The 12,010-nt window shown below is 43.5% G+C and overlaps 1 protein-coding gene across 4 annotated transcripts in view; it reads left to right on the top strand.

Annotated features, from left to right (window-relative positions):
* Positions 1 to 12,010, top strand: part of LOC100554718 (H-2 class I histocompatibility antigen, Q9 alpha chain) — a 35,170-nt gene that overhangs the window by 12,605 nt on the left and 10,555 nt on the right. For all 4 annotated transcript variants that reach the window (XR_010002464.1, XM_062969446.1, XM_062969445.1 and 1 more), the window contains exons 3-6: positions 3,121 to 3,396; positions 6,619 to 6,903; positions 7,738 to 7,821; positions 8,198 to 8,230. Coding sequence is in view for 3 of the 4 variants with exons in the window: in XM_062969446.1 (XP_062825516.1) it covers positions 3,121 to 3,396; positions 6,619 to 6,903; positions 7,738 to 7,821; positions 8,198 to 8,230 (678 nt within the window). In the remaining variant the exon portion in view is untranslated. The remainder of the gene's footprint in view (positions 1 to 3,120; positions 3,397 to 6,618; positions 6,904 to 7,737; positions 7,822 to 8,197; positions 8,231 to 12,010) is intronic.

Raw genomic sequence — 12,010 nt, 5'->3', positions numbered from 1 at the left:
TAGAAGCAGAATTTAATGAAAGAGGTATAATGAAAGTAAAAGATTGGGATTTGAAGATGGTAAATATGGAAAGGATTAAAAATGAACTAAGAGGAAGAGACTTTGAGTGGTACAAGTATTTACAATTGGGGAAATGGTCAAATGATTTAAGGAAAAAGTATAATGGGGGTAGGGAATATACAAAAATAGAAGAGATGATAATTCAAAGGGAGACTAAAGAAGAGAATGTTGCATTAAAAGGTACAGTAAGCAATATTTATAAACTATTACTAACGGACGAACAGAAACAAGTTCATTTGAAGGAAATACGGTAAGTAGATTTGGGGGAAAAATTGAATAATCAAGAATGGGGAAGGATATGGAGTATGAGATTATTAAAAAATATGTCCATAAGAATTAAGGAAAATTATTACAAAATGATATGGAGGTGGTACCTAACTCCCATCAGATTAAATCAGATAGATTAAAAAATACACAAATCAGTTCTGGAGAGGCTGTCAGGGAAAAGGGTCATATCTTCATATGTGGTGGTCATGTAAAATTATACAAAAATTCTGGGAAATGATATTTAAAGAAATAAGAGCAATAATAAAGATAAAGAATACACCTAAATCAGCATTATTACTTATGCATGATAATATCCTCTCACAAGAGGAGAAAGAATTGGTTTCTAATTTGATAACCAGCAAAATTGCTAATAGCAAAAAACTGGAAAGAAAAAAAGGAAATCCAATTAGAAGAATGGTACAGGGAAATTTGGAACATAGCAATTAATGATAAGCTGACTTGCAGTATTAAAATTAAAAAGGGAATATCAAAACAAACAGATTTTTGGAAAATATGGAGAAAATTTATTGAGTATATTTTTAATGAGGGAAAGGGGTATAAGCCGGCAACAGAGTCAATGAAATTTTGGATTTGTGAAACAATATGAGTTGGTTGGTCCTGGTGAAAGTGGCACAAAATAAGGGGAAGGGAAGAGGGGGAAAAGGTATAACAATAATAATGATAATAATAATAATAAATAAAACATGTATAAGTAGATAAAAAGGTGTAGTAGAGAGATATGTAGTAATGTTGTAATGGAAAAGTCTAAAACTGATAAGAAATATGCATAAAGATGTTTTGATTCTGATTTTTCTTTATTGTTGGATTGCATACAATGTGATATGTCTGGGGTACTGTAAAATGAGGAAAGAATGTATACTTAAACATTTAGAATTATAAATTAATAATAATAATATTGAAAATAAAGCATGTATAGGTAGATGAAGGGTGTGTAGTGGAGAGATGTATAGTGAAGTTGTAATGGAAAAGTTAAAAGACTGATGGGAAATATGCTTGGGGATGTTCATGATTTTTTTTTTGTTGTCGGATTGTATGCAACGTGATGTGTTTGAGATATTGTAGAATGAGGAAAATGTGAGCTTGTACATTTGGATTGATAAATTAATAAAAACAAATTTAAAAAGTATTCTAGTATTTAGATTTCGATTTAAAAGAATAAAATGCAATTAAAAGATTAAAAACTAATTAAAAACAGTTCAGTTTAAAACACTGTGGCATCCTCAGCCCATTATTTGAAAAGAAAAAGGGTTTTGTGTGCAGATGGAAGGACAGCAGGGAGGGGTCTGTTCTGTCCTTTCTGGGAAGGGGCTCCAGGGTCTCAGGGCAGCCGCTGAGAAGGAAGACCCCCTCTCATCTCACCCCCCACATCTGGGCTTGTGACAGGGATGGGACTCAGAGGAGGGTCTCTCTTGATGATTGCCAGATTGGACAGGCTCATATAAGAAGGTACGGTCTGCCAGATAGCCTGGATCTGAGCCATATTTAACTTTCTGGGGCATAACCAGCACTTCCAATCATGCCTGAAAACACACTGGCTGGCAAGGGAGTAAACAGGGGATTAGTATGGCTCTTGTACCTTGCTCCAGTTTAGCATGTGCCACCTTGACCATGTCAAACAGCTGGTGCAGTTGGTCCGCAAGATTTAGATGTGCAAAAGCAGTCCTGGCCACCCGACATCTGTGTCTCCAGGCCCAAAGCTGAGACTGGTGTGGACGAGAGACAGGGCCTTCTCCGTGGTGGCCCCTCAGCTGTGGAAATTAGATCAGTTCTCTCTCTCCTGATCTTTAGAAAGAAATTAAAAACGTGGTTGTGGGACCAAGCCTTTGGACAGTAATTTCAGTGCCATTGGTGGATATGGAATTAGTGGAATTACGACTGGAATGGCTCCTATGTTTTGATTTTGGGTTGTGTGATTTTAATAATTGGTTTTAATGTTTAGATTGTTTTAACTTTATGGTTTTAATGTATATGTTTATTTTACTTGTATGTTTATGTGGCATCGAATTGTTGCCTACTTGTAAGCTGTTCTGAGTCCCCTTCAAGGTGAGAGGGGCAAGGTATAAATATAGTAAATAAATAAAATAATAAATAAAATCCTAGGGAATGTTGCCTGAATCTCATTATGGGATGGGGAGGAGATTTTGAGGTGCATTCCGTTTGGGACTCTCTCTTTCAGGAAGGCCCCTCTCTCCTTCTGGGATCAAAAGTCCACCCCTCCCATGATATAAAAAATTGCAGTTCATTAGAAGAGGTAGATAATTTCCCTCTGGCATCAAAAGACCACCCCTCCCATAATATAAGATGTTTCTTAGTGGAGTTCTGGTGAGGGTAGGGCAGTCATCTCCCATTTTCCCTCCTTCATCCTAATCTTAAAGGAGCCTCAGAGAGAGAAGGGGGGGGGAGATCAACCTTGTGCCTTGGTTAATGACACACATTCATTGTTGTTCTTGGTTTTTAGGGGGGTGGAGAGGGGTGGGAACTGGGCCCCCTTTTCCAAATGTGATGCTAATGGAAGAATAGCATCCAGTGGGAATTGGCAGGACCCCCTCTTCTGCAGGGGAGGATCATGAGGGAATGGCCCCTTTGAAATGAAATGGGAGAATGGGGGTCTCCATGGGATTTTAGAGGAGCCCACCCAGTCAGTGGGGAGTAAGAAGGGGGGGGGGAGGAAGAGGAAGGGGGATTCATTCTCTCAGGAGTTGAATGTTAATACTGGATTAATGCTGAGCCTGAGGAAAATGAATATTCCTGACTCCTGTGGGTCTCTTTCAGGGGCTCACACTTTACAGGAGATGTATGGCTGTGAGCTGAGGAAAGACGGGAGCAAAGGAGGGTATTTCCAGTCTGCCTACGACGGGAGGGACTACATCAGCTTTGACAAGGAGACCCTCACCTGGACGGCAGCCGAAGTCCCAGCCCAGAACACCAAGAGGAAGTGGGAGGCTGACCCTGCCTTTGCCCAGAGCAGGAAGGCCTACCTGGAGGAGATCTGCATTGAGTGGCTGCAGAGACACCTGGAGTACGGGAAGGAGACCCTGCTGAGGACAGGTGAAGAACATCATGGGGGTGTAGGAAAGGAGGATTACAGTATCTTCATATCTTTCTCATCCCCTCCACCTGCATTTTAGTTTTTTCATAGTAGGAAAGGGGCCACTGAGAGTTTGGATTGTACCTTCACAAGAGGGGTGTGTGTGTTGAATACTTTTCCAGATTTTAGCAGGGGGTGGGGGTGGAATCCTGAGATGCAAATGGGAATTGCATTTCCTTCATGTTTTCCTGTTTGCAGCAAAACCATCCAAGCAAACGGCAGCTGTGGTATTTAACTTAGAATATGTTTTAATAGAATTAAATAAATATATTACTAATAACCTTCCTCCCCCACCCCGCCCTTAAGCTTCCAGGCTGAGATAGTACAGTCCACCCTCCATAGCTCCCCTTTCTCTTTCATGGGCAAATCCTGCTAGAACAGTGGTTCTCAACCTGGGGTGCCCAGATGTTTTTGGCCTTCAACTCCCAGAAATCGTAACAGCTGGTAAACTGACTGGGATTTCTGGGAGTTGTAGGCCAAAAACATCTGGAGACACGAGGTTGAGAACCACTGTGCTAGAAGATGAAAGGGAAACATCCCATCCATGTTGTGGTAATCTCTGAGCGGTTAGACTCAATTTAACCCTCTGTGGGGGAGATTCCACCAAAATATAGCAGAGTAGCAAAAGCAGACTTTCAAAACAGCAGATACTTACACGTGGTGAGCAAAGAAAAGCCTTTGTCTGTTAGGATGGAAATGGATTGCAGAGGCTCAGTAAAAGTTCAAAAAGCATTTATTCAGGTAAAAAGAATTCCATTGTAGATGGAAAGGTTTAGGAGCTGTCTAGCTCTCTAGGCTAGTTTCTAAGGTAAATATGAAAAGGTAAAAATAACAAACATCTAGATAGTTACATCTTGACAGGAGGGACAGCAAGATGCTGTTGTTAGTTTGGAGGACAAAGAGGAAGAGAGAGAACCAAAAATGGTTCTGACCTCATGGTCCAGTTTATTGGGGCCATAAAACATTCCGACCAATGGGAAGTTAGTGTCTCTGAAGATTCACATTTCTACTAACATCAAAGTAAGGGATGTGACGTAGACAGGATAGAAAGAGTGGAAACACAATAAAGCCTATCTAGGCATGCTTTGGATACAGAGAAAGGATTCCCTCAATCTAATCCTATCATCTATCTAACTACATTTAGACTTGAGAAGTCCAGGATGACTCCCAACAATCCATGTGTCAAAAGGAGGAAGAGGAAAGAGGGAACAAGGAAGCACCCGATTCAAGACTGGTTTTTAGTATGCCTTTTCATGGATAAAAACCAATATATGCCGTATAGAGTGATATTAAATTCTCGGATTATAAAGTATATTTTATACAGTTGTGGGAATGCTTTAATACCACTGTGAACACCATCTGAAGAAATGAATTTGACGCCCATGAAAATGCATACTAAAATACAAGCCTATTAGTTTTAAAGGTGCTGCCACATGCCTTTCTTTCTCCCCGTCCTTTTGTTCTAACTTTCATGCTACAAGAGACTGACTCCGTTCCTTCTTCCAAGTGTCAGTGGTCAAATTTTGCTTGGCTGAAGCAGGTCAGATGTAGGCGGAAAGCGAGATTCTGCAGCTGCAGAGAAGAGCCCTTCCCAGATAGCCCAGTCCCACCCACGCCAGTCAGAGCTGGGAAAAGTTCCTTTCCAGAACCACAGCGCTCTGGATGCACTGAAACCATCTCCAGTAGCACTGACCATGGCTCTTCGACTGGAGGATTGGACCTAGGAGATGTGGCCTAGTGGCACATAGTAAGGGAGAAACGTGCCAAGAGGAAGGAGCGTCAAGCTAACCCCGACCGGGACCGCCTTCCACCTGGAAACCGATGTCCTCACTGCGGGAGAATATGCGGGTCAAGAATCGGTCTCTTCAGTCACCTAAGAACACACGCCCAAGATACCAAGGTTGGAAGACCATCGTCCTCGAACGACGAGGGATCGCCTAAGCAAAGTAAATCAGAGCAGTACAAAAGATTCATATTAAAATCATTACCACCATCTTAAATACAAAACCTCACTTGTTAGGCATATTATTTATTACACAATAGGACAATACTAAAACAGAATTTAAGACATTGAAATTCATTAGAAGAGGTAAATAATTTCTTTTTCTTCTTCTCCTATGAACACACACACATATTTTAAACTTAGATATTCAAAACAAAACTATACACATGTATAAATACATGAACCAGTATATAAAGTAATAAAACTAATTTAAATTATCAAACACTTTTTCTGCATCTATGAACACTAGTACTGCTTTTCTTTCATTATGTTTATCAAGGAGTTCAGTTGTGTCCAAGACTACTCTCAGATGGCCCCAAATGTGTCTTTTTGGAAGAAAGCCTGCCTGATTTTCTTATAAGAATTTATCTAGAAACTTTTTGAGCCTTTCCACTAAAATAGTTTTAAATATTTCGTAGTGGCTTGGATTAGTTAACCCGTGTTCTTTTGGTATAAGTAGATAATTTTAATACCCCCTTTATAATTATCTTGCTATCTCAAATATGATATAGAACATGAAAGTACTGATTAAAACTTTAAAATCAACTTAAAAGGTTATTAATTGTGGCCATATGACAAATCCAGTCATTATCTCTCTGCATGTCAACTCTTTTTGGTAGCTCTTTCCTTTCTCACTCAGTGCCCCATGGCTTGAATCTTCTTGCACCCATCTCCATACTGTGTGTGAACTTTAACCCAGACCCAGTCGGGTTTAAGAAACCTGATTGTGCCCAGGTTAAAGCCCTGTGTGGAACCGCCCCATGTTTCCCTTTTGAACATATTTGTTTTCTGAAAGATTTTTAGATTGACTATCTCTGAACATGTTCAGAGTGCTATTTCCTTTCAAATAGAAACAGCTTTTTAAAAGTCACTGTAAGGAGCTGGTGCCCCTGGGCATGCGCAGACAGGGCTTTTGTCCAAAATAAATCCATTGGAAAATAACAAAACTGTCAACACTAATTATTTTCTTATGGCCTTTCGCCCTGATAAAAAAGCTTCTGAGGGTGGTAGAGAATCCCCTTCTTTGCAAGGGATTGTTGTTTTATCTTAGGGGGTCCTATAGATGTGAGTGCTGACATCGATCGGAAGTCGCACGGTGTGCCTTGTTTTCTGAAACTAGAGCATTCACCTGTCTGGAAACTGGTCAAACCCTGTGCTTATTCTGGTGTTATCTTTGCAGACAATCCAGAAGTGAAGGTGACACGCAAGGAGGACTATGACGGCATGGAGACCTTGATCTGCCGGGTGGGGGGCTTCTACCCCAAGGACATCGACATCGACTGGACAAGGGATGGGGAGGTCTGGCTGCAGGATGTCTTCCACGGCCTGGTGTCCCCCAACTCAGATGGGACTTACTACACCTGGCGGAGCGTCAAGGTGGACCCCAAGGAGAGGGAACGGTACAAATGCCACGTGGAGCACGATGGGCTTCCAAACCCTGTGGACGTGGCCTGGGAGGAGCCTGGTGAGTCAGTTGAGGAAGGGGGGTGATACTGGGAGTGGCAGAAGGGCAACACCCTTCAGAGGCACCATCTGTAGCACTATGGACTCTGCCATTAGACCCCAGTTCTGCAGTTGTATAGTTTTCATCACCAGAGTTACCCTCTCTGCAAATGCCTTGTGGGCCATACATTCCCATCTCTTCCTCTGGGCAAAGACTGGGTGGACTCTTTCTGCCTTTGATCCTGAGTGAAAATGATGATAAATGTGTAAATGTTTAAATTGCAATTCTGACAACAAAAGACATCAACAAAATGTTATTTTACTGTGTGTGTATTTGTTAGAGTATTTATACTTGAGGTAAAAAGGTAAAGGTTTTCCCCTGACGTTAAGTCCAGTCGTGACCAACTCTGTGGGATGGTGCTCATCTCCATTTCTAAGCCGAAGCAGTTTACAAATCATTAGAAAATTCCCTGTCTTTGGGCATAACATCTAATGAAGACCCACAAGGAAAAGAGAAGGGCAGTGTGAGAGGGGATTAAATCAAAGGCCAGCGCAAAGGCAGTTGGGAGATGAAAGAAGGGCCTCTCCCAGCCTTTGGGACTGAGGCGTAATGTAGCTGTGCCTGGCTGCTCCTCTATTTATGACTTCTTCCCTGGAACAGAGATTGCCACTTTCACTTCTACAAACCCTGACAGATGGTTATGGGAGGTGGGCTGTTCATTGAATGTACACAAACATACTTTTCACCTTCGTCTCCATAAACTCCCAGTTTTTGACTATCAACAACCTGCTCTATAAAAGAATTGCTTTGATGATTTCCATTTAATTCTTTTGTTCTTTTCCATTTCACCTTCAGATTCCAACTTGGGGCTCATCATCGGGTGTGTCGTGGGGGTCCTCCTCCTGATAGCTGTGATGGCTGGGATTGCTGTGTATTTCAGTGAGTAAATTCTGAATGGTTTTATTTGTGGAGGGAGGCAGTTTGTGGTTTTGAGGAAGATTGTTTTCCTGTTGGGGACCCTTCTCCCCTTGAGGGGAACGCTCATCTTAACCAACAACTTGGAGGCCTGGACTCCTCTTTTTGCCTCCTCTCAGCCACATCACAACCTTGAGTCTCAGCCTGTTGCCTGGGGAAGCTTCTCTGCGAATGTCTCTCCTAGAGAGTCTGGGAGGCTTCTGTCCCTATGGGTTATCAGGACAACATGGGAGAAACCCTGTGAGAGGCAGGGTGGGGTGTATGTGGTCATCTCCACCAGAGATTGAGAATGTAATGTCATCTGAAGGTCAGCTTTAACTCCCTGATTCTGTCTCTGCAGAAAAAAGTCAAGATGGATACAAAGCAGCTGCAGGTGAGTACCGCCTCTCCATTGCAAGTTTACTCCTGAGGGGTGGGTGCAGAGCCATGGCCTGCCAGAAAGGAGTGGAGAAATATAACTGAGCAGAGGAGCTTCAGAAGGAAGCACCATGTTCACTGGTTGGATCCAGTTCGCATTATGAAGTGCTCCTAGATGGACAGGGGGAGGTGATGTTGAGCACTCTATATGCTGAGCATTGGAACGGCAATGTTCTAATAATATGCATACAAACATATGCATATGTACACATATTTCTGTGTATATATATTAGAGATGTGCAAACATTCGGACGTGTTCATAAGTTGTAAATATTTCAGCAAAATTTGTACACTGCCCTCACCAAGTGCAGACTATTCAAAACACCCATTTTTGGAAGAAGTTTGTTAATTTCCGCAAGTCTCCATGAGTCAGCTTGTTTTTGAAGCATAAGCAAAGTTTTCTAGGAGGCACAAACTTGCTCCATTACATTCTTTCCTCAGCCTATCATGACTGTGGAAAAAGGGAAGAAAAGAAGCGGACCCCTGGCTACGGGTGTTTCTCTTAAATGGAACAGCCCCACTGCCTCTTTTGACATTGTGAGAGGGAGATCGAGAGATCAGGAGCTCATTTGGTCCGTTCTCTAATGCTTTTGCATACAGCCATATCTTAGGTTCCCTTTAGGATCATTTTCTTTGAGTGTGGGGTTTTTTCCCTTTACAAAGGATCCATTTGGGGGGTGGGCGGGTTCCATTTACTAAGAATTCATTTGGGAAGTTTTCTGTTTACTAAGGAATCATTTTTTATTTCAAAATCAATTAGAATTTCTCCCCTTTGGATTTCTTCAATTGAAAATTAATTAATAATTCTATGAAGTTCTTTCTTTATTTCCTTTTTCTGGGAGAAAAATCATCCCTTGCCAGGCATACAGCAATCATAGTGCTATATTAAAATATTTTGGGGTCAATTGATAATTCTATCAACCTGTTCCCTTCCTTTGTCATCTTAAAAATATTTTGGATCTGTTCTACCAATCTCTTCTTTTCCTTTCCTTTCCCATATTAAAAATATATTTGATTCCATTAATAATTTTGCAGAGTTCTTTTTTATTTCCTTTTTCTGGGAGGAAAATGTCTTAGTCCCCTTTAAAGAAATTATAAAAGCCAAAGCTTAGCCTGTTTTTTCTTCCAGATTTTGATGGTTTGATCCAAACCATAGGTTTCTGAGTGTGTTAACTCAGTTCTCTAAGGCTGAGAGAGAGTGACTTGACCAAGGTCCTGAAACTGAAAGAAAACCTCTAAAAGTCATTGGATGAGCAAAATGTTCAGAAACTTGGGGGTTTGTATTATTGTGATGACCCATGGGCCTTGTAGTCCTGCTCAGGACATTGTAATTCCTGATGAGGAGGAAAACTTGGGTTTTTTACCTTCCCAGTCAGAACTGGATTCCCCTCAGCCAGATCTTTCCCAGGCAGATCTGGGAACCTTGCACCTGCAAGAAAGTTGTCTCCCAGAAGTATGTCAAACAACCCCAGAGCCTACTTCTCCCGTGTTCTTGCGCCGGGAGTTTTGTAAACAACAGAGAAGTTTGGAATCAGCTTCGCGCAGGAGTGCGAGGATTGCAGCTAAGAATGTGGCCAATTAAGACTGCTTCTCGTGAGAATCTTTGGGGAGTCTCACATCTGGTCTCAGAGTTTAGCTTTCGGTTCTGATTCCCAGAGAACTGCTTCGGCGGGAAAGTTAGACTCTATTTAGGTGTTTTACCCGCGTAGTAACTTCGCGGAGTCAATTCGTCAGCCTTCGGAGCGAGTTGTGTCTGGACAGCGCGCTCCGATTCAAGCCTCGCTCCTGCTCAAGCCTTGCCCTGCTTTCCAGCCTTCGCCTAGCTTCCCAGCCTTGTTTACCAACGGACTTCGACTTGTTGCCCAGGACCAATCCTTGCCTTGTATCACGGATTTTACCAAGTTATTCCACGGACCTTGTTCTTGTTCCTAGTTACCTTGTTCCACGTTTTAAGCCTTGTTTCAAGTATCAAGTTATTTCTAGCCTTGCTCAAGTTATGGACTAAAGGACCTTGTCAACTCCCCTCACTTTGCCTGGCAAAGTGAGTGTTTCGGTTATTGGATTACAACTTTGGACCTTAATATTACATATTGGACATCGCTTTTTTGGACTAATTTAGACCTTTCCTGAAAGGTCAGCTGTTGGACTATTTCACATACTTGCTTTTATTAACTTTATATATTCCTTCAATAAAGATATTAGTTAGATTCTGGCCTCTGTGTTTGGTTATTGGTGCCTTTGCAACCTGGGTTGTGACAGTTTGACTCCGCCACCCATAAGCACCAATTAACCAAGGCCAGAATGTCTACCGGAACCGTGCCGGGTGGGCAGCCGCTTACCTACACCATCGACAAGGATGAGGTGGATCGCATCCGCGACAGACTCAACGCCCAGGATGGAGAAATAAAGGGCTTGCGGGAGCGCGGAATCCGCCTCCCGGCCATGGCGTTGCCTACCAAGTTTACTGGAGAAGCTTCTAAGGTTCATGTTTTCCGTCGCCAATGTCAAGCTTATCTAGAGGCCCGTGATGCCGAGTTTCCCCAAGAAGACATCAAAGTGGCGTGGGTTTACAGTCTTCTAGACGGGCCAGCGGCCAATTGGGCGACGGCACTGTTCGACCAAGCCTCTCCACACCTAAGATCAGCGCAACACTTCTTGGACCACCTCAAGGAGACTTGGGGAATCGAGGACAATTTGGAGGCAGCCGGTCACAAACTCCGTCGCCTTTTCCAAGGAGACAGACCAATGTCTCAGTATATAGCCGAGTTCCGAGTGCTGGCCCACAACACCGGCTGGAACGATGTAGCCCTCAGAGGACAATTCCGGGAGGGTCTCAACATTGAAATGCTGGAAGAAATCTCCAAGGTGGATCCTCCCCAGACCCTCGAGGCACTCATTGATCAATGTTTGCGGGCTGAAGTCATGATTGCCAACAGGAAACAGTGGGTTCGAGGCCAGGGCAGTAGAGCCGGGGCAAAACCCCCCGCTCCCACCAGCGTTCAGCCACGTCCCGTGTGGAGACCCCCACCGCCAACCCCATACCCCAGAGGAGGCGAGGAGGTGCCGATGCAGTTGGGCAATGTGCGTCCCAGACTGGATGCCGCCGAGAAGGCCCGTCGTCAACGCTTTAACCTCTGTTGGTACTGTGGGAATGGGGGCCACTTCGCCAGAGAGTGCCCAGCCAAAGGGAAGCCTGCCGCCCGTCTTGCGGCGGCGTCCTCCACGGAGACGAAGGCGTCTGAGCCGACTGGCACACAGCCGGCGGGGGAAGCCAACGACCGGGTGTAGAGAGGCTCGCCAACCCGGTCAAAAAATCTATTCAAGAGCCGCCAACCGGGGTCCTGTTCCTTCTCGTGGTCACATTATGGTCAGCAAAAAGGGGACCCGTCATGATCCACGCCATGATAGACTCTGGAGCTACCAACAATTTCATTGATAGAGAGTATGCCGACTCTCTGGGATTACAATATCATGATTTCAAGAATGCCCGTGTGGTGCAAGCCATAGACGGCCGCCCCCTCAAGACGGGCCCCGTAAGTCAGTGGTCGGAACCCACCAGGATGTGGATAAGGGAACATATGGAAGAGATTTCCTTCTTTGTTACCGAGGTTCCCCATTTCCCTGTGATTTTGGGAATCCCATGGCTGACTCTCCACGACCCTAACATCTCCTGGTCCAACAGAGAACTGCAGTTTGCTTCACCGTATTGCCAAAACCATTGCCTCGTAGCCAAGGT

Source organism: Anolis carolinensis, chromosome 2 (assembly GCF_035594765.1).
Source record: "Anolis carolinensis isolate JA03-04 chromosome 2, rAnoCar3.1.pri, whole genome shotgun sequence".
Classification (NCBI taxonomy): Eukaryota; Metazoa; Chordata; class Lepidosauria; order Squamata; family Dactyloidae; genus Anolis; species Anolis carolinensis.
The sequence above is the reverse complement of the archived record's forward strand: the minus strand, read 5'-3'. Positions and strand labels throughout refer to the sequence as shown.